This window comes from Hipposideros armiger, unplaced genomic scaffold (assembly GCF_001890085.2).
Source record: "Hipposideros armiger isolate ML-2016 unplaced genomic scaffold, ASM189008v1 scaffold_21, whole genome shotgun sequence".
NCBI classification, from domain to species: Eukaryota; Metazoa; Chordata; class Mammalia; order Chiroptera; family Hipposideridae; genus Hipposideros; species Hipposideros armiger.
In genome coordinates this window covers 249,169-271,906 of record NW_017731371.1, presented here as the reverse complement: position 1 = coordinate 271,906, position 22,738 = coordinate 249,169, and the positions used below count along the sequence as shown (strand labels likewise).

The 22,738-nt window shown below is 35.5% G+C and overlaps 1 protein-coding gene and 1 long non-coding RNA gene across 2 annotated transcripts in view; one reads left to right on the top strand and one right to left on the bottom strand.

Annotated features, from left to right (window-relative positions):
* LOC109379084 (uncharacterized) overlaps window positions 1-2,914 on the top strand; it is a 33,356-nt gene extending 30,442 nt beyond the window's left edge. Inside the window, exon 3 of the long non-coding RNA XR_002123108.1 lies at window positions 2,880-2,914. This is a non-coding gene — a long non-coding RNA (uncharacterized LOC109379084). The remainder of the gene's footprint in view (window positions 1-2,879) is intronic.
* SRFBP1 (serum response factor binding protein 1) overlaps window positions 1-22,533 on the bottom strand; it is a 56,285-nt gene extending 33,752 nt beyond the window's left edge. The window contains 3 exon segments of the mRNA XM_019635419.1: window positions 10,894-10,966; window positions 12,006-12,094; window positions 22,387-22,533. Of these exon segments, the coding sequence (XP_019490964.1) occupies window positions 10,894-10,966; window positions 12,006-12,094; window positions 22,387-22,476 (252 nt within the window). The 5' untranslated portion in view covers window positions 22,477-22,533.
* Window positions 22,534-22,738: the final 205 nt, after the last annotated feature.

Sequence of the window (22,738 nt, the reverse complement as noted above, 5' to 3'; positions counted from 1 at the left end):
AATCATTACTACTAATTCATTATCCCAAGGGAATTGATTACTTTGGTATTTAGTTCCCAGATATTATTTCTAAATGTTACATGTAAACACAAAATCCTTTATGGATAACCAGGCACTCTATATCTTTAAGAAGGCCCAACTATTATAATTATGTCAAATTATAAACAAATCCTGTTTTGCCCCCAACAGGCCATGATATTAAATTATTTCATTATTATTTTCACTTTTCAATTAACAGTGATCATTAAAATTATAATGCAAAAACACATTTCTTCATAATACCTAATTATTCTTAATTGAGCATTTAAAATGAGATGTTAGGTTAGCAGAGTATTAAGAATATGGACTATTGATTCAGGTAAGTTTGGAAAGAATCCTGGGTTTGGCAAAGCAATTAATCCTTAAATCTCCAGTTTCCACATCAGTAAAATGGGGCTAAATAGGAACCTTGAAGAGCTACTTGGAAGATTACAGATAATATATGTAGACTGTAGCAAAGAGCCTAGCACAGAGTAGGTGCTTAATAATTAATAACTAAAATTATTATTAAATTATTAGCAGTGTTCTGACATCTGAAGTTGAGCTATCTAGTGCTATAAATCACATGTAAGTCTGGGATGTGAAGCTGTTGCATAAAACAGTATCCTTGCTAGATATCTAACTGGAATTCAGTTAAAAACAATCAAGGAAATCATATCAATTTGATCCAACAGTAACATTAATATTTTTTATTAAACTGTCACCTCTTCCAGAAAACTTTCCCTGCTTATTAGCTAGGAACAATCTCTTACTGTTTTAAAATTTTCAAAGCACCTATCATAACTTACCGTATTTTTAAAATTGTGCATATCACTTCCTTTCTGTATGATGGTATAATATTTTTGCAGAGCTGGAACAATGAATGACATGGCTTATTACCGTTCATAAATATAGGCTTAATAAATGTCTCCTTAATGCATGAAAAAATTAAGTCAGTCACTGCTTCCTAATTAGTTATCTCCCCTCCAATCTCTTTTCCCTCTAGTCAATCCTCTACTCTCCTTCAAATTTACCTTTCTAGAAAATGCACAGGATTACTCAAAAACTTGGATTATCTAAATTTCCTAAAAGGCTCTAAATGGTAATCTCATCTACCCTTCAGCCACCATCTTCAACCTTTTGTTCCTCTATTCATTCCATATTCCAGCCATGACATTAATTTTTTGATGAAATACTTGTGAACGTCTGCTTTATGCCAATTAGTACACCAAGCACTAGAGATAAAAGAACAATATCTTATCCTTAAAAACAGGAGACATATAAAGAAATAATTATAGTTCAATGTGCTAAATATTATAGTAGAACTAGAGTACTGAGCAGCCCTTCCAAATCACACCAAGAACTTTCAGACCTGTATGCTTTTTTCTTGGTGTGCTGTATTTAATAGTTAGGCTGCCTTTTCCAAAGCACAATCATATTTACTCTTCAAGTTCCAACTTAATACCCCCACTCTGTAAGGTCTTCCCTAAATCCTCTGAGTAATTAATTAACTGATCCCTCGTCTAGGTTCCTACCGCTCTTTGATTAGAACAGTGGTATGGTGTATATCAGACTCATATGCTTGCTTCCCACAGAGCGTATATTTATTCCCTAATGGCATAAATCTAGTCATCTATCCATAGCAGGTTCTAAATTAAAATGTATCTAACTAACCTCAGCATATTACATGGAATTTATAATAGTTGCTCTAGAAATTCCTAGTCTTTTTTTCACTTGTACTTTTTGTTTTTCTGTTCTGGCTGCAAATTTTATGGATCTTAAGAAAATATATCATCACTAATAACCTGGGATTCTACTTTAGATTGTGGAGAATAGAAGAATTATTAACTACAACCAAAACCCACAAGTTCTATTTTAATATACTGAGTTTCGAAAGAAATCAAGAGTTAAAAAAGTGAGGATTTCTCTCCTTACTTTACCCATACACAAAACTGATATACCTTGAAAAGGGTTTTAGTTAGTTTTGAAGAAGGACAGAATATAAGTGAACTATACATTTTCACTGTAAATTCCTAAAGACGCATTTTTTTTCAAGTTTCAGATATTTATTAATCAGTGTAAACCCCAACATAACACACCAACATGATTTCATGTATTTGAAGGGGAAATATTTCCTGGTTAAGTAGAAAATTGTGCGGATGGCTTCTGGGAAGACCTCCATTCTAAGCAGCTTTATAGTGAAACATTTCATTCAGAAGTCTGACCCTTCTTTCCTTCTTTCTTCAGGTTGCTGTAATCTACATTCACTGGTAGAACTTGTATTGATCATTGGGACCCAGTTTGTCCCAGGGTTCTGGGTTAGTCTTTTTATCTTAACGGACATCCGGATTGAACAATGCCAGGCTCATGCCATACAGCCCTGCTCCAGTACCTCCAGCTCCCATAAATACAAAGAGAGGGATGAAGCTTGGATGCTTCCTGGCTGACCAAGGATTTGGCGCAGGATGGTTGCGGCAGTGGGCTCGGGTCTGGAAGCACAGAAAAGCAAAACTGCAGGCCTGGCACTAAGTAGGCTCTGCCCCTAAAGAAGCATTTTTAATTGGAGCAATCACTGCTTGTAATTATTTTATTTCTTAGATGACTACATAGTTTACATAATTTAGTGGCAGGTATAGAAAACAGAATTATTCATAGTCAAGAAAAAAGACACTACTGAGTTTCTCTTGTCACAAAACATTAATAGTTTTGAGTAGCAAAATACTAACATTAGTTATTGTAACACAGGAAAAGAGAATACATGGTTTCCATTACAACAGAAATCTAACAATATAAAATATGTGCTCATGTTAATTAGTGTAAATGTTTGAAAATAATGTGTTTCCGTTTAATCCGAAATTCAGGTGACATCTCAGCTGAATAAAAAAGAAAAGCCCAGGGCCGGCCGAGTGGCGCGATGGTTAAGAACTCGCTTGGGATGCCAGAGGGCCCGGGTTCGGATCCCACATGTGAGGGCCAGTGACACTGCCCTCTACAGCTAAGATGCTGAGCAACGGCTCAACCTGGAGCTGGGCTGCCATAAGTCGCCGGCGACGGCGTGGGCTGCAGTCCCTGTGGCAGTGGATTGCAATGGGCTGCCGTGTGTGGCCGGCAGCCAGCGTGAGCGGCCAGCAGCCGCAGTGAGCGGCCGTCCAGAAGCCGGCGACTGATCTGCCTCGCCAGAGAAGAGCACAATGATGGTGCCAACTTGGGCCAGTGAGGCGACGTCCTCCACAACTAGATTGAAGAACAAAACAACAGCAACTTGTCTGTTCCCCTTTCCCCAATTCCCCAGCACTGAGAACAAAACGACAGCAACTTGTCTGTTCCCCTTCCCCCAATTCCCCAGCACTGTTCCCATCCCCCCAATTCCCCAATAAAAAAAATCTTTAAAAAAAAAAAAAAAAGCCCATTTTCAAGACCAGTTAATTATTGTTATTACTGCTGCTTTACTCTAGGACTCTCTGTCTCCCATTGTGCTTTTCAAACAAACTATGTTGTAATATTTGCCTCTTTGCTCAATCACCACATTATTTCATACTGACATTATGATAGCAGTATTGGTTGTCCAAATTTTTTGAATTAACAGTTGAAAAGGGCTTTGGATACTTTCACAATTAGTAGGAATATTCTGCCAAGGTTGTAAGTTCAAATTTGCAGAATTACAAAACAACAACAACAAAAAATCAAATCAAAATAAAAAGAAATAAACATTTCTGACAAAAAGTTCATGTGATACTCCTTTCTTACTTCCAACCCCTAAATCCTGTTTAAACACTCAGTAGCCTGTGAAGCAGGCTTATTTAAACTGAAGTAATTCCAAAATTGGTTTTTTATTTTAAAATTAGGTGGATATAATGACTCAGTTAATGGTAATAGCATTTTCATCACTTTTGCCAACAAGGACCTGTAACTTTCCCTTTATTTTCAAAGAGAAGCAAGCAGGTTTATAAACAGGGATGGATACCACTTTAATTTGTCACAACTGCTCTTATTTAAAAGATAAAAACATTTTAAGGCCACCCTAGATTTGATATAATATCTTTATGTTAACATAACTTACACTGAAAACTATGACCCCTACATATTAAAAATGCAATACTGATAACAGTTTTAGGAAACTGACCTAGTCAAAAAGCTGGCTTATTGCTGTAGGAACCACATGCCAGGAAGCAAACTGTAATTTCAATGTGATGAGCTGTTTCTACATACTGCTGTATGTGTGAGGAGAGCAGTATATACTATAATGATCTTTTAAATTCTGCTATGACTTCCTGTTTATAATTTTAAATGTCACAAGTTGAATACAGAAGGATATTAAATCAGGGCAATAAGTCATCCCTTTCAAAAAATTGAGTTAGAAGTTAAATGGCCTCAGAGAACTGGCCAAGGTTGACTATAAAGTGAAGAGCCTGCTCATTCTTTTATTTCTGACACTTAACATTAAAACCAAACTTAACATCAAAAAACAAAAACAAGTCTTTGGTTCCAGACTCTTCTTAGTAACAGTTCAGTAATATTCTACTAGCTACTGAGGTTCAGAGCAATCTCAACATTCTACACAAGCCAATAAAAGACATTTTACATGAAGTCACTCAGTCAGCCCAGCTAGGCAGCATCTACTATGTACCTGACATTACTAGATGTTGGAGACAAAGAATTGAGTAAAACCTATTTTCCTAAGACGGTCTAGCTAAGTAGGAATGGCATGAAAGCAGACTCATACAACACGACAGCAGAATTATATAAAGGTAAAGAGGACATACAGAAGACATGGTAAATAATTAGTTCTTCTAGGATCACAGTGGTGGTGTCAGGCAATGTTTCCTAGAACAAGAATTAGAATTAGGTAGTAAAGTAAGGAGTAAGTTTTTATTTGTGTTACGTGTAAAAAGCCTGATGAAAGGCAAGGAGGCATCAAATAGATTGATATGTCTGGGGTTTAATATAGTTGGCATAATAAGTATGGGATAGGAAGATGTGGAGAAGAAAAGTAGCTAGAGTACAGATCATAAAGGGCCTTGTATGTCACGCAGGAGGGAACCCTGATCAGATCTGCACTTTTAGGAAGGTCACCGTGCAGAATGCGATTTGAAGTGAGGCAGGAAGTCAAAGGGAGAAATAATAAGAACCTGAACTAAGAAGTGATTACATATTTAGGAGATAAAAATAATAGGTCTTGGTGAAGGACAAGATTTGGGATTAGAAAGTAGGTAAGGGAGAAGGAAATTCAAAAGAATTCGTAGGTTTCTGGCTTAGGAAACTAGATGAATGACAATAAAAACCAAAATCGGGAATAGAAAAACAGAACGTGCGTGGTGAGGTATAAAATGTTAGGCTCTATATTTAGACAATGACATCTTTGGGGGTACTTGCTCATCCATCTTCTCTTCTCTACCTTAACAATACATCACCCTGTACCCTCTTACTGCAATGCCGTAGCTGACTGCAACAGTGATGGACATCTAACCCAAGGTAGGCCGAGAACTCGAACCAGTGTGGGTTCTTCCCCTGAACAGAAAGCATGAGGATTCTGGAGCTGAGGTTGACACTGTAAAGGGGCCTTGGCCACAGCTAAGGAATGAAAGCTGTCTGGAGAGTCAGAGAAGGGAAGTGAGAGGAAGCTGCAGAGTGGGCAGGATGGGAGGAAGATGAGGAAAAACAGAGGCGAAGCAGAAATGGTGGGAAATGGGGCAGGAAAGAAACACATAAACAAACTACATGAGTTTCTGAGAGCTCTCCAGATCCTGATTCTAATTCCTGGTAAGGTTAAAATGCAGTGTTTGCCCTTAGGCTTTATAAGAAATGCCACAATCTTAATAACTCTTTTTAACTAAGGTCAGTGAATAATGTAAAATGTTGAGTTTCAGGTGCATCTGAAAGCACCTAAGCGAAGCTGAATATAACAGTGAAGATCTTACAGGAAAGATTTGCATCAGAGAGATTATAAAGTGTCCAGAATAGTGACAGTAGTTCAACTTGCAAGTAGCCATGTTGGAGAGTGTAAAATGGGAAGACAAAGAAAGAACTGAGGGGGAACATCAGCATATATGGGTCAGAGTCAACCTTATTCAAACAAGCTGATGAACAGCTGGGCAGATAACCTGAGTGGGTTGCTCAGGGAACAGCAAGTGAGGAGAGGTTGAGATCCACGTGGCTATACTATTAAAGATGCTATTCTCACAGGAAGGGGAAAGGAAGAAACTAGAAGGTAGTTAGAGGATGATGATGGGTGCTAAGGCATAAACTGAACAAGTTTAATACATGAGGAACACCAAAATAGGAGCAGAGTTTGAAGCTATAAATAAAATTAGGCATAAGTAACAAAGAAGAAAAAAGAAAGCGACATTAAGAGGAATTGGCCCTCAATAGAAAAAGTTCAAAGAAAGCACCTTTTCCTCTGGGACCAATAAGAACAAACCATCCGTCTGGGGATTACCTGGTGAAGAAACACAGACCTATAAAAAATTTTAAAGTTTCACTATACGTGAAACGTATTTTTTTAAATACCAAAATGTATCTGTCTCTTTATTAAGGCAAGGGAGATTATCATATCTTTAAAAAAAAAAAAATCATGGTAAAAGGTTAGATGTTTAATGGGTAAACATCTACAAAGTTCCTTACCCTATCAAAGATATAAAATAAATTACTGATTTAGTAAATTAAATATTTAAGTGGTATAAGTATTATCATAATGATATGTAAAAATATGTCAACCATTGCTTTGTAATTAAAAGATAAATCCCAATTAGACTATTTCAAAACAAAAATACTATTTCAGTATGAAGCTAAAAAGCCTATTCTTGCTCATGATTAAAGAGTAAGGTAGCAAAGGTGGTGAGCTCCAAACTAATTGAGATAAAAGAAGAGGACATGGGAGCAAGATATGACTTTTACAAACTCAATCACCTTCATTTTATGGATGAAAAACTAAAGCCTACGAGGTCAAAGTTCATAATCTTAATTATACTTTAATTCTATGACTTAGAAACCAATTTTGTAGTTTTCTATTCATACTCATTCCACTTTTTTCTTTGTTTTTATTTTCTTTTGGCCTATGGACAGCTGTGTTAGATGGAAATATCTTATATGTTCTAACAAAAAGGTAGGCAGACGCATTCAAAGGATGCAGGATGTGTCTAATACACACTGTGTTCCAACTGCTCTGAAGGCTGCTGCAAACAATTAACCCAGTTTACAATTATAGTCACAAAACCGTAAATTTTGAACTGTCAAGAACTAAAACAGCTTTATTCAATTTTCAAACGATTAGCAGCTATCCTCTTACTATCTCTGTGGATTAACAATATCCTTCACTCTTTCACAAAATTTCCAAAGCACATTTGTGACTAATTGATATACAAGCTTTCTCTCATTTTCACATTCAATTGAATTCTAATGCTTCAGAAATATGTCACAAAGATTTATTGCAAATTATTGTAAAAATTAAATAGCAACACACACTAAGATTTTCAAAACTCTTAGAATGTGAAAATGCAGTTCTCTCTCTCTACACACACACACACACACACACACACACACACACACACACACACACACACATACACACACCCCTCCCCTCCCCAGGATACACATATAGTAAGTTTCTGCTTTCTATAACATTTTTGCTATACAATGAGTATTATGTTAAGAAGGTTTTCTAATTCACGTTGCTTTAGTCTCTACCTGATTACATATCTACTTTATAAGGGTGATACATCTGTTTGTATATAAAAACATTAAATAAATAAATAAAAATAATGCATTAAGGTAGATACATGGTCCCATCTTATTTTCTCTATATTTTATAATCTATAATTTAGTGATTTCTAAAAAATTTTGAAGAATGACACTAAGCATTGTTTAACTTTTCAGTATTATAATGCTTCTATGAATATTTTCATCTATCCTCATGAGATGGTGAATATAAAACACAATATAGTGCCTGGCACATAGTAAATATTCAGTAAAAGCCAGTTATATTACCTTTATTATCGAGGAAGGAATTTTTTGTATATTTAAATTAATTTCACCATATGTCTTAATTTTACTATCTGCTTCTCTAGCTAAATAACTTAGGGATCTGTAAAAACTTAATAGAAGAAAAACTCGAGAACCACATGACTTCACTCATATGTGGAATATAAAATTGAAAGCAACAAAGGAATAAGGCAAACAAACAAAGAAACAACTCACAGACACAGACAACAGTTTATGGTTACCACAGGGTAAAAAGGGAGATGGGTGGTAGAAGAGGGTAAAGGGGGTCAGATATATGGTGATGGAAGGAGAACTGACTCTGGGTGGTGAACACACAATGTGATATACAGACGATGTATTATAGAAATGTATACTTGAAACCTATATTATTTTACTAACCAATTTCACCACAATAAATTTAATAAATTTAAAAAAGAAGTTCATAAGCTACTTCAATTTCCAAAGAAAAGGGAACTGTTTCAGAAGCCAAAATTTATACTAGTATCAAAGTTAAAAGTAGGAATACTATTAGAAAAGGCAGCAAAGACTTGGTATTCATGCATTATAGTCTATAAAATTGGAACCTATGATTTCATAGTATCATAAAGATCAGGGCTTTTATTTTCTTGGCCAGAAAAGGCAAACTCCCATTTCTAAAAATATCTCAGGTTTTCTTCTCGAGGAAGTCATCTTGCAACAAAATACCCTATTATCATAGGAAACAAGTATAGGACAGTATGTCATGAACAAGACTATAAAAATGTAGTGGTATATAAGCCAAGGAAAAAATTCATCCGGAAAAATGAATAAGTAGAAGTTTTTCTTCAAATTTAATTGAGACTGTGAATTTTGTTTTGTGACTATTTCTTTGATACTCCCATGTACATGATAAACACTTTTCAAAGAAGTAACAGATCTTTCTTTTTTACAAAAAATGCTCTAAATATTTGCTTATTTTAGAAAAGTAGACCAATTTTGTAAAAGAATCATAAATGACGAATAAAATTTAACATTTAAAAAAAGCAAATGTACAGTGTTATTTTTTTTTTCTGGTTTTTATATTTAAATTTAATCCAGCTTTTAAACAGCACTTCAAAAAAAGATGAATTCAGAGCATCCAATTCAGATGACCCTAACCATTGCCACAAATTCAAGAAAGATGTACACTATTAATTTTATGAATTAGAGGACTACATAAGGCTATGGATTTCAGCTTTCTATGATGCAACAATTCCATAGTGGTCTTATATAATCACAAGAAAAAAACAGAAAGAAAAAAGAAACAGAAAAACTATGGGCATGACACAGTAACCTTGTAAACCTATGAACTATGTCACTGAGTCTGACTTATTTCTGATGAGGTTTTAAGAATAACAACAAACAAGTTTCACACAGATCAAACAGGACAACTGACTTTCTAATTAAATTAAATCCATTATTAAGAGTTATAGAAGGGAAGTATTCTAAAGATTAATGGCTATCTTTTGTTTTCTAACTCTTCGTACACTGCATATACGCTTATTATATATAAGGCATCCTCTCCATGGTAAAAAAAAAATTAGAAATTATATAATAGCTTAAAGCCTCTGAATAATTTAGGACTACATAAATGACTATTCAGAAGAAATTACAGGGAAAAATTTAGGTAAGGAATGCAATAATTTAGTAAGGACATTGGTTAAGAAATTGTGAAAGAGGCAAAGGGATATGGTATACAGTAACTTCCTATCTTAGTGTTATCCTCAAAACAAAAATCTCTAAGAATTTTATTTCTCCTAAGAATTTCATGGGGAAAAAAGATATATGAAAAAGCCTAAATGATGTATAATCCGAAGTGACACAAATGATAATAAGGAGGCAAATATAGAGGATTTTGACAGAATGACTGGGAAAAAAGGGGATTAAAGAAGGTATATCAAATAGATTTCATAAATTTTGGAGTACTATGAAAATAAAACAAATAAAAATAACCCCACAAAAAACAATAAAACAAATAAAATTACCTCACACCAAAGAAGAATCATGCCCTACATCTGTTTCTATTCAGATTGACTGTGATAACTTTGACCTATAAAACACTTTAGCATCCCTTCAAAAGGAAAAAATGGTGAGAAGCTTTGATAATCTAATTCAATTAAAATATCTTTAGAGAATTCTCTCGTTCTTTTACCTATCTCAAAACTTGGAACTTACACCAAAATGTAATAGTCAAACATACATGCAAAATGACCCTGCAATTAAGATAATTGCTGGTACCAAATGTTGTTTTTAAGTTCTGCAATAAAACAGTCTCCCAGACATTTAATAGTATGTCATTTGGTAAATGAAAGTTTCCACAAAGTAAGAGCAGCGAGAAGACCTAAAAATTATGCTAGTGAAGAGTCTGGCTGAAAGAAACAAAAATACAGATCATTTTGGTCCAACACTAATTTTATTTCGAGTTACTACAGAGCTGAATAAAATGCTGACACCACCACACAAAAATTTATTGAGTTGGCAATACGCAAAGCATGATGTCAGCCACCAATATCCCCATCTACATTACCAAATAGTATGAACACTTTAATTCTTGAATTTAACTTAGATTTCATGCCTAAAGTTACAGTAAAAATAAAATGTTAGGCATGAGGCATTATGAAACATAGATGAGTTTACTTTGGCATAGTTTTGACTCAAATTAGTCTAGTACTTTACCAAATTCAATAACAAAAAAAAAGGGGGGGGGGGAATGCAAGCTTAAACATATTACAATTTTCTAAATGTGCTAGATTCTTCACCAAACAGACCCATAAAATAAGTCTTGGTCAACTTGCAATAATATTCAAATAAGTTAACACCAAACATACACAAAATACAGACTTACATGAGACCCAGAAACACACCCATACAAGTCCTTACCTTCATGGCATGAATTTCTTCCAACAATCGCTGTGCTCGTCTTTGGTTTTTTAACAGTGCATCTTCGGTGCCCCTGCAAAAAACACATTATAATATGTAGCCAGGAAAAGCATTTATTATACTTATAATCTCTTCATTTCTTTTAGAAAAGCATGATAAATCGCTAAATAACAAACACTGTCATCCTACATTATCCTTCCCCTACCCAACACATACCCCAATTTCATCAACAAAACCAAGGTTTTGGCAAAAATAAGCACTGTCCTGGCATATTAATGACTATTATCACTGACAGACAGCTTCCTTCCAATTCCTTAGTGGGAAGGCCAAATAATATTTTTAATCAATCACTTAATAGCTCATTGCATTTAAAGTCACGTAAGTTCCATAAGCTACAATTAAAGGATGGATCTAGTTTTAGTAAATAAAAATTTGTTCTCTGGAATTAAAGGAATATATAAAGATGTCAACGTCTGATTAAATCAGAGATGAGGGGCATCTTCTGAAACATAAATGAAAGAAAGCACAAGAAATTAATCAGAACAAAACACATTTGAAGACTTTGTAAGTATTCATGCTTAAAGCATAAAAACTATAACATACTTTTTATTACTTGTGACATTGAAAATAAGAAATATTAGTTTTTCAAAACTTTAGATGGAACACAAGGTTTTGATAAATATTTCCACAAGATATTGAACATTTCAAGTTAATGAGCAATTCAAGGAATAAAGTGATAGAAAATCTTTATAAATGATTCAAAGGTATTACTAGATTTGCTAAACTGCATCAACATCCTAAAATAACTTCTAATAACTTGAAACACATACATAACCCCAAAGGACTTTCATTCTGAAAAGGCCAAAAAGAGAGTTTTGAAAAAACAGCAGAATTCATCAAGTATCTTAAGCGAATATGGTCCAAACCATGTAAGGACAAGCTGACACAGCACATTTGAACTCACTCGATCCTTTCTAAATATAAAACAAAGTGCTGTATGAGTAAGCTATTTAATCATTCCTCCAGGTCCCACCCTCAAACTATGTAAATATTGAATAAAAACAACTTTTGACATTTTATTACTCATAGGATCATTACTTTAAATGACTAACTTTTTTGACTTCAGTCTGCCAACACTCCTGACAAGTTTTCGGATAACCAAAACACGGATTCTCTTCACTTCTTTTCTCATCTTCACAACCTTTGAGGAATAAAGCCAAAATTAGAAAGGCTATTAATTCAAGAAGAAACATACTTTGAGTCCTTATATTATAGACTAAGTCTACCATTTTAACCAAATTTTTGTTTAACTATATTCATTGTTTGATGAAATCAAACTTCCTTTATAAACAATGAAGGAATAAATCAACATTCTAACACACACACACACACACACACACACACACACGCTTTCAGTCATCCCATTAGAGAACAACACTGAACTCTAGGAACAGAAAAGAGCATTACTGTCCAAGAGATGGGAATATTCTAATGATGAAGAACTACATGTTACAATAGTACTTAGTATAACAGGATGCTATCATTTGAGTTTATGTTTGTCTATCATTGTTAGGAGCCATCATACATCTTATAATTCCTTCTGTAATTTTTCCTTCCCCTTCTCCACTTTAGGGACTACATAAAATTCAGTTCACATATAATTTTTCTTGTGAAACCTTCCACTCCATCCTTGGGGTTCCCCATATACATCTATGTCACTGTATTGTCACTAATTGCTCATGTGACAGTCTTTTTCTATAGTCTGTGAGCTCCCAGAGGACAAGGGCTTGCAGTATTTACACAAGTGTTTTCTGTGCCTTGCAAGAATGCCTGGCACACACAATCCCTCAAATTCTTCTTGCCAAAATAACAATATAATTAGCATTCTATTTCTTTAATGCTCTTGCATTTGACTATAACACCTTTACTTACCCTTCATATCATTCACCTCCTTCTATTTCATTGAAGACAGTGGCAATCAACTTACAATTTCTTTCCACCCTGTTTTGCTATCATTCTGGGTGATGTAGACATCCATTTAAATAATCCATCCAATGTTATATTCTCACTTGTTGATTTCCTCTTTGCTAATGACCTAATGTATTTCCTCTCAGTCACCCACTTCCATGGTCACACTGTAGTCCCTGTCATCACTCATAACTATTCTATTTCGAAAACGATCAATTCAAATACTCCATGCTGAGATCACCATTTCTATCAGCTTGCTTGTTCAATTCCACCCACCACAATTGTTTTTAACTTCACTGGGATCAGTAATTCGCTGACCTCTATATTTTCTCTCAAACAGTTTAGTTAATCTTTTCTTTTAATTTTTCTATTATCCAGTTTAGGTACATGATCAATACTTGCCAATACCTTAAGCTCCCCTATCCCTCTAGTTAACAATCCCTCTAGTTAATCTAGGATGAGAACAACACTCTGAATTCTTTATCACAGCACCCCAATAGCCAGTAAATACTTGAGACATTCTACTATAAAGTCATCATAATTAACCTCAAATGGGACCCTACAACTCCTAGCAATCCTACATTTTTGTCAATTCACTAAACTATGACCACTTTAAACCTCTGTGTGCTTTCCTAAAACGTCTGACCTGCCTCTTCATCTCTTTCAATGTCATGGAGAAAATAAACATCAGATGGGTACAGTCATCTTTCTACTACCATGAATACAAATTTACTTGCATCACCCACCCTCTTCCTATTAATAAAGTGACAATATAAGAAATAGCTCTACACATATGTGAGGTTCACCTTTTAACTGTGTTTTGGATCCCATCCTTTCTGGCACCCTAGAACCCTAGCTACAGACTATCCCTTTACTCTAGCACTGCCAATCCCTTAAATGGACGTTTCCCACTGGTGTATCATGCTTGAGTCATTTCCACTAAAGATAAGACAAAACATCCTCCTACAAAGTTCACTAGGAACACCCTCTTTGCAGCTGCTTCACAGCCAAGCTTTTAGAGATGTCCTAACGCACTATCTCCATTTCTGCATGCCACACAATTCCAGTTTGTGGAGTTACACTCTGTGGTGTCCAGGACAGAAGTGATTTCCAAAAGTCTAACAGGAATTTTTCAGGTTTCATTTTACTTGAAATCTCGCAGCGTTTGACACTGTTGATTACTTCCTTCTCTTGAAACACTTTTCCCTTGATTTCCATGGCATATGACAGAATCCTCTCCAGGTTTTCCTTCTTCCTCTCTAGCCACTCCATCTTGGTCTTTGAAGGCTCATCCACCTCTAATCAGTCATAAAATGTTAAAAGTTCAGGGACAGTCCTAGGGCAGCTCTTTTCACAGTACCCTTTTTAGCCCTAAGTGACCTTGTGTGTGTATGTTGTTTCAGTTTGCCATCTAAACAAAGATGACTCAACAGTTTCTATCTTCAGCTGAGATCTCCCTTTTAGCTCCAGGCCCAAATGTGCTACTGCCTACTTAACAGTTCCTTTGGAATATGCTTAAAATCACCGCCACCTCACATTTGAGTCCATGTCCTTCATCCATCCCTTTTTTGGTGTTTCTTGCTTCCAGGAATGGAACAGTCCTTTCAGTTATGAACCTAGGACTCATTATAGGTAGCTCTCGTTTCTAAATCCCTCACAATAAATATATTACCAAGTCCTGTTAATTTTATCTCCTAGCTCTCTCTCAAGTTGCACCACTTTATTTTTTTTCTGTCTTGACCTCCTTGCTCTCCTGGTTCAGTGACTGGTAATGGGTTTGTCTACGTCCACTCTTGCCCCTCTCCAGTTTACCTATAACATAGTGAGAATATATTTTTAACCGTAGACTTCATGTCATACCTTTATTTAACTCTCTTCAGTGGTTTCCAGTAGCTCTTCAGATGGCCACATGGGCGTTCTTTTAGTCCTTCACCCTTCCCAGACTCATATCTACCACCAAGTCATTACACCTGCTGTTTCCTGGTAGGAATGCTCTTTCACCTGCCCCATGTTACCTTGTTAACATCTCATCCCTCTGGTTTTGGCCCAGTTGTCATCTCTCAGTAAAATCCTTTTTAGCCTCCCTGAGAGAGTCAAAATTCCCAATTATAAGTGCCTCTAGAATTTATCATGACCATTGTTTTAACATTTTACTTTTAATCTGATTACGTTTAATGTGTCTTTCTCCTAGTAAGTTATACATTCAATGAAGGTCAAGTATCCTATTTTACTTAACATTGTATCTTAACACCTAACATAATGAATGGCATACAGGTAAGTGTTCAATGAATATTTTTTAAATAAATGACCAGAAGATGGCAATGCTCACTCATTCATTCACTGTTTCAAATGTATAATGCAGTAACACAATGCAGAATAATCAGGTTTCTTTTCCACTAGATATGTTAATCTCTTTGGAATTTATTTCAAAGTTAGATCTATTTAGAAAAAAATATCATGTTTGCATAAATGACAAGCCATTTAGACTAGGTTTAAGTGAAAAAAAGAATTGCGATATTTCATAAGCAGCACAATAGGGGTTTATGATGTTTTCTTGAAAGTTAAATCAGTCATAAAATAAATTAATAACAAGTGATAAACTATGCATTAAAATATATTAACAAATGTTTCTAATTGTACCCTGCAGGTGCATTAAATTATATACCATTTAGTAACCACTGTTAACCAAACTCAATAAGCAGTGGGCACACTTGGTCCTCGGCTACATTCCAATCATGGGAAAAGCTAGACTCCAATTTTAAAATTCCAATTTAAGAAGTACTATGTTTGTCACTACTGCATAAGGGAATTCTAAAACCAAAGGGAATGCTTCACGTACTTAGTTTATGCCAATGCCAAAAAATGCTTTTCTAGGTGATTAACTTTCTCAGCATTTGTGTACAGGCAGTAGGAAAATTTGGTAAGCTTAGTATATTAAAAAAAATAAGTATATTTACTTTATGCAAAAATGGAATTATACTTCTATTTTGTTTCACTTCTCATTGCAAGCACTTAGCTTTCTCCAAGTATTTAAGTTTATTTCTGCAAAGCTGACAAACAGCTACCAACAGCATTTTAGTTAGGATTTCAAGGGCTGCCAATGCATCGGCCACCCAGTAATTATGAAGCTGTTTGACAGATAACCCAGAAGTTGACAAATTGGCCGAAAACAACCAATATCACCAGAAGGCCAATGACTGCTTAAGGGCAATACACTTTCGTGAATTCTCCAATCAATAGTAAATAGAGCTATCAATGTTATAAATGCAATAAGAGTATGATATTGTTTGGGAAGGAGTGAAGGAAAGAACTGTGAGCAAGTTGAAAATAGAGACATAATGACAGAAAGGAAATGTGCTGAGAGAAGAAACAAAGTGAAAATGGAAGAAAAGAGTTTGAAGACAAATTGAAGGACAAATCAGAAGGTCATGATCACCAAGATTGACAAGCAGAAACTGAGTGCTTCCAAGCAGCTAAAGAAGGCATTTAATCTGATCTCTAAGAGCAGAAGAAAAAGAGTAAAGATGTGTGTGCATGCGCGTGCACACACAATATACATGTGCTGACAGTGAGGTGTCATCTAGAACCTAGACATACAGATGGCCCCTGGTAAAGTCTGAATGCAGTAATGTAACCTGGATTGCCTCTTGGGTAGGCAGTACAAGATATGATCATAAATAAGGTGAAAAGCTGGTATACCCACTTGGGAAAAGACCATTTGTGCATATGGGGAAGAGACAACATAACACAGGAAAGGGAACCAAAAAGATCAAAAGCTAGCAGTGTCCAACTCAACAAGATTGCAAAAAAGGGTTGCCCAGCTCAGAGACTTGAGAAACCCAAACTGTACTGGAATAACTCAATTATAGGGAGAGATGTGTCATAGCCCAACATTGACTCACGCAACTCAAACCCTTTCTGTGGTTCCACATTCCAAGAAGCAGATGCAGATCAGTAGGCAAGAAAAAACGTGTGCTTTAAAGTGTGAGCATTACTGTCTACATTAGATATATATTTCTTAATAAACTACCTTTCTCCTTAATATAGTCAATTGTAAGCTTACAGTTAACATGAATTTGATTTTGAGAGAATGAGCTATACTTTTGGGATGATAATGATAGCAAGTTTCTGATCTTCAAAGCTGAGAGCAAACTTTGGTGCACAAAGTAAATGTTATTTGAATTGACCTTTTTTTTGCAGTGAAATGTTCTTATTAAAAGTTTAAAGTAGGTGTGTTTAAATTATGATACTCCCATTTAAAAAATAATTTATTTTCCAATTACAGCTGACATACAATATTATATCAGTTTCAGATGTTCAAAATAGTGATTAGCCATTTATGTACCTTATGAAGTGATCAACCCGATGTCCAGTACCCGTATGACACCATACACAGTTATTACAATATTATATCTCCTACGCTTTACATCCTGGTGACTATTTTTATAATTGACAATTTGAATGAAGATTGAGGGGATGGTGAATTGACTCTTAATTGGCTATCTGCTAGCCAGTCAACTAGCCAGCCTTTTTTAGTAATCTACTGACTTTGCCATTCATTTGAATTAACCTGTAACAAAAACCCATGGGTAGTAGAAAACAATTACTCCAAGAGCTAGTATTGTTCTAGGGGAATTCCCTGGGCTAAAAATAATCTAAGTATATGTGTGTTTCTTAGAATACATTAAAACTTGTGGTTATTCATTACTCATCTATCAGATTGGCAAATACAAAAAACTACTGACAACACAATTTGTTGGTGAGACTGTGAGGAAACAGGCACTCTCATACACTGCTAGTAGGAACGCAAATTGGTATACTCCTAGAGGAAACTGGCAATACCTAACAAAATCCTACTTCTAAGAATCTATCTGGAAGACACATCACCAACAATAGCAAAAGGCTATGCACAAAACTATTCATTGCAGCATTCGTATAAAATGTTGAATAAGAGATAATATATTGTATAAATTATACACAATGTATTATTTTTAATCAGCGCAGGAGATCTACATGTATTATCATGGATAAACCCTGAAAATGTCTGATGATAAAAGAAACTTTGAGTGATATGCATAGTATGATACGGCACTTATACAGTATAATACCACACATGCAAAGTTTAAAAATATACAACACTATACACTATATATAAGCAAGGGTATATACGTTACTAAAATTATGAAAAATATGGATGAGAAAAAACTCACTAAAAGGGTAGTAATTACTTCTAAGAAAGAAAATACAGTGGGTGGAATTAAGCATTATAATATGGCAAAATACTGACATCTGCTAAATACAGGAAGTAGATTATAAGGATATTTGTTAGATCATTTTCCATACATGTGAATTTTTTCATAGTTAACAAAATTAATTATGGTTTTATATGGAGGACTTCTAATTTGGCCATTTGGATAATTTATTGTTCAGTGATACTTATTTTTATTTGATGAGCAACATTTAAAAAATTCTAGAGTGCTTGATGTTTCTCTACAACTTAATCATTATTGAGAATATGCTGCCACCTAGCAAATCTTCCCAGAATCGTTTAACTAAAACAGAAAATGCTTCTCTTTGTATGGATGGACCCTGATTTACTATTTCAGTAACAATTATTAAAAAACAGTACACACTCAATTATGAAATAGGAGCTTTGCAACTTTAAAAGCATATAGTTTTTTATATTCTTATCTTTCAGAACATATGGAGGCAAATCATTTCATTCTCTGGCTCTTTAGTTTCTACCTTTAAATTTACTATCATAGGAAATAGAAAGCAACTTTCTAACGGGTTTGTTGGTAATCTGCTATCAAGAATAACAAAATATCAGTTTTATATAAAAGCCATTGGCTCTCCTAGAGAATTCAAGTACCTGATCAGATTGTTTCATCTCTTAATCCTGATTTTACAAATCAGTGCTGCCTAAAAAAACAGATGGCTCCAGCAAATTCCGCTCTAGTTTCATAAATTCTCATAAATTAGTCGCTAAAAAAACAACAGCAATGTTGTTTTCAATTGTGCATCCTTTCTCTAGTTCTAGTGAAACGGAGAAAAAAGTCTATATTTACAACATTTTCCCTCCTCATTTGAATATTAGGTGACTCAAGGTGAGCTTTCCATATTTTCATCTGTCAAACAAAAGTACGTACTTATTACTACCCATAGACAAGGTACTATGTTAGAGGTTAGGAAAGGTGCTATAATGTCAGTTAAATATTTTCTCCACATAAAGTACTGGTGAAGATGAAGCATGCATTAAATGATAATAAGATGAATATTAATAGTCTATTTTTTTAAAAAAGGTACAATTTTACATTACTTCATAAGAATAAATGTATTTTGAGGACCTAGAGCAAGGGAGTGTTCTCTAAATGTCAGGCTTTATCTTTGGAAATTTTTGAAAAGAATGGAATTATTAAGGGTAGAAGACACTGAAAGTTAGCATAACAGGTGCCTCCATAGATAGGCTTTTATTTTCACAAAAGACATTTTAGGTAATTAAATATACTGTCTATTAGAGGGTCACATAACTTTATAAAAGAAAAAAATTAAAAATTACAAAACAAAGATTCCAATCAAATAAATCACAGATATGAGTACCAATATCTCAAAGATAATACCAGAGATTTATAAACATTTGGGAATCTGATCAAACCTATCGACTCTTTTCGTCCTAGAGACAGACATACAAATATCAAATTACAGGCAGGTAATAGGATCCCTGGATCTCACGAAGAGCTAATTTAAGTTATTAAGGATCATAAAATGAAGCCTTAAGTTACTCATTCAAGAGATTTGTACTGAGGCTATTATAGTAAGCAAAAACTTAGGTGGATGGAATAAGAAATCTCTCACATTCACAAACACACACTAAACAACTATTACAAGTGCTTTTTAAAAAGAAATGGTGCTAGAAGAGCTTATATAAGTGGTAAACAAAAGTCAAAAAAGGTTTCCCTGAGAAAGTGACAAGTAAAGTAGAAGTATGAATTGAATAATGAGAGGAAAAGGAGTCTCAGGTAAAAGGAACAGCATATGCAAAGAATCTGTAGAGTGCTATGCTAGATAGTGGAGGAAGGCCAGTGTACTAAAGTACAGAGACTAAGGTGGTGGTGGTGGTGGTGAGGGGAGTGGTATAACTGAAGGTAAAGGGATTGGCCTTGTTTAGGCCAAAAGCAACAGAAAGCCACCAAACAGGCTTTAAGCAAGGGAGTCACATAATTAGACTTAAGTTTTGAGGAAAGCACTCCAGCTACACTATGGAGATGAGACTGGAGGGAGAGAATAGTCACAGTAAGTAGCTGGGAGGCTAGTATTATGCTGAGAGTATAACTTGGACTAGGATGGAGCAGTGATGGAAAAGGAATGGAAAGACATGAAAGATAATAGTGAATTTGAACTTTTTTTCAGATATATTTCTTCCTTAGAGAAGTTAATTCATTTCTTTTACCAATTTTTTATGAGATATTTTCTCTTAATCTCTATGAACTATTTTATAGTAATGATATTACCCACTTATCTGTCATATTTGCTGTATTCCTTTTCCTAATTGGTTCTCTTCCCCCCACTCCCCAGAGATGTTTTTCAATTGTTATATAGACAAATCCATATTTGTCTTTCCCTTTGTAGTTTTTCTCCCATTAATTTAAAACATAATAACACCTTCCATCAACACTTTTTTTGTTCTTTTTCCCCCATCTTCATATTAGAAAATATAAGATTTACTTTAGTGTGAGATGTGTATACTTCCTAATTTGGTAAGTTCATTTAGTCATCCAGAAAATATTTATAGAGCACGTGTTGTAAGTGATAGACATACACACAAAAAGGAACAGGTAAGCAAGTGTTTTCAAAGTAGAAAGCACTCTGATCGCTCAAAGAATAGACATCTAGCCAACAGTGAGGTTAATTAGTGAAGACTTCCTAAAGGTCAAATTTTAAGTGTTTTGAAGATGCCTGGATATTAGCAAATTATTAAAAGAAAGAGCCTTAGATGAAGAGTGGTAAATAAGTGTCATTTCTACTCTCAGAATAATTTCAAAATTGAATAGGAAGCTCACTAGTATTTCCAGTGAATTCCCATGGACATCACTATGATTAAAGTCTGTTATACCTCATAGGTAATCTAACGGAAAAAAGCCCACCAAATGTTTTCTGGAACTAACACAAGTTTAACATGTGTATGAATATATGCGAATCACCTTCAGAGTTTTCCTCTTCAATAAATCCTGTACTCCGCTGCCAAATGAAATCCAGACTTATTAACCTAGCAGTACACGGGAGTAATACACTTCAGTTTTATTTCCTAATTCATCCCACAAATTATCATTAATGAAGTTACCTGGCCCTATACCATCAAAGGGGTATCATCTCTTCCCTGCTTATACTAATCCCTCTGCTGGAATGCCTTCTTCCCTTTTACTGAATCACTGACTGCAATTCCTGCATAAGATCCTTAAATACCAATAACAAAGATCACTCACTTCACTTTGCCTTCTTTGGAAACTTTTCTGCACTACTTGTTTTTCTGGGCATTATTCTGTACTATTGGTGGGTGCTGCTTACCTTTTCCTACCTGAGTTTAAGTTGCTTGAAAACAGAAAGCATGTCTTACACAACTGTATAATACGCACAGTGGCTTGCTTACAGCAGACACTTACATATTCACTGAATAAATAGGATAAAGAACCTCCTTTGCTGTAGCTGTCCCGTCCTCATTTGATCCTTGCTTTTCAAGAAAAGCTTGCTCTTAAAGTCTTCACACGACTTATGACTCCCTTGAATAGAAGCAGAAACTGGAAAGGGGACAGTGGGAGAAACGGTAGCCTGGGACATTAGCACTTTATGGTGGAGGTGATGAGAGCAAATACTTGATGAAACTGGATGTAAAAGAACGAGAGAAGGGGAACTGGGGGACAGCAAGTATAAAAACAACGCTTGAAGTTTTGCTGTAAATGAAAGCAAAGATATGGGGCAGTAGGCGGAAGAAAAATGAGGTACTGAGCGTACATAATCATAAGCGATACAATCTCATTCAAGAGCAGCAATTTCTTAGGAGAAACTACAGTTCTCAATCCCTTCCCGATATTTTCGGCAGTCAATAAAAGACAGGTAATGTGGGCTGAGAGTTGATTGTCAGACACTGCAAACACCTGACAGATTCTAATTAACTTAATTGTCACAAACTGTGAGGAAGGTGCTGTATACTACCATGAAGTTTCGTTTTAGAGACGAGGGCATTAACTATAGATTAAATGAACTCCCCAAAGTCCCACAGATAATAATTCATGGGGCCTGAAGGCCAGAGACACGGCTTTTGCTCGGGTCACCTAGAACCCGTGAAGAGGTGTGACTGCTGCCATGCTCCAATTCCGGAAAGCCAGACTAGGCCCACGGAAAAGCTCCTGCAGCCGCACGCCCTATCCTTGCCCCAGGCAACATCATGGGCCCTTTAGAAAGACGCAATAGAGCCCTACTGAGGGATCGCAAAGTCAGCCCCACAGGTTCTCAAACCTCGGTGCTCACCTCGTTATTGAGGTTCAAAGTCCCTGGTTGAGCCATGGTCGGTGTAGGAAGAGGATCCGCAGCTGCCGGCACGAGAACTGTGTCGGCCATATTGCGTTGCCACGCCCCTCAACGGTGGCCTCTTCTGCCCAAACTTCTTCCGTCGTTTTCTCCAGCCAAAGTAAAAGGTACGCGAACGTTGAAAGAGAGAGCGGAACTCGAAGGAAACAACTTCCGGAGCAGAGTGCTACACGCCTGCGTGCGCGTTCCTATGGAAACCAGGCGGGGCGGGGGCGGGAGGTCTACCGGACCCCCTGTGGTGTTTGTTGCCACGTATAGAAGTTTTTCAAGTTGCTGATTTTAATATATTCAT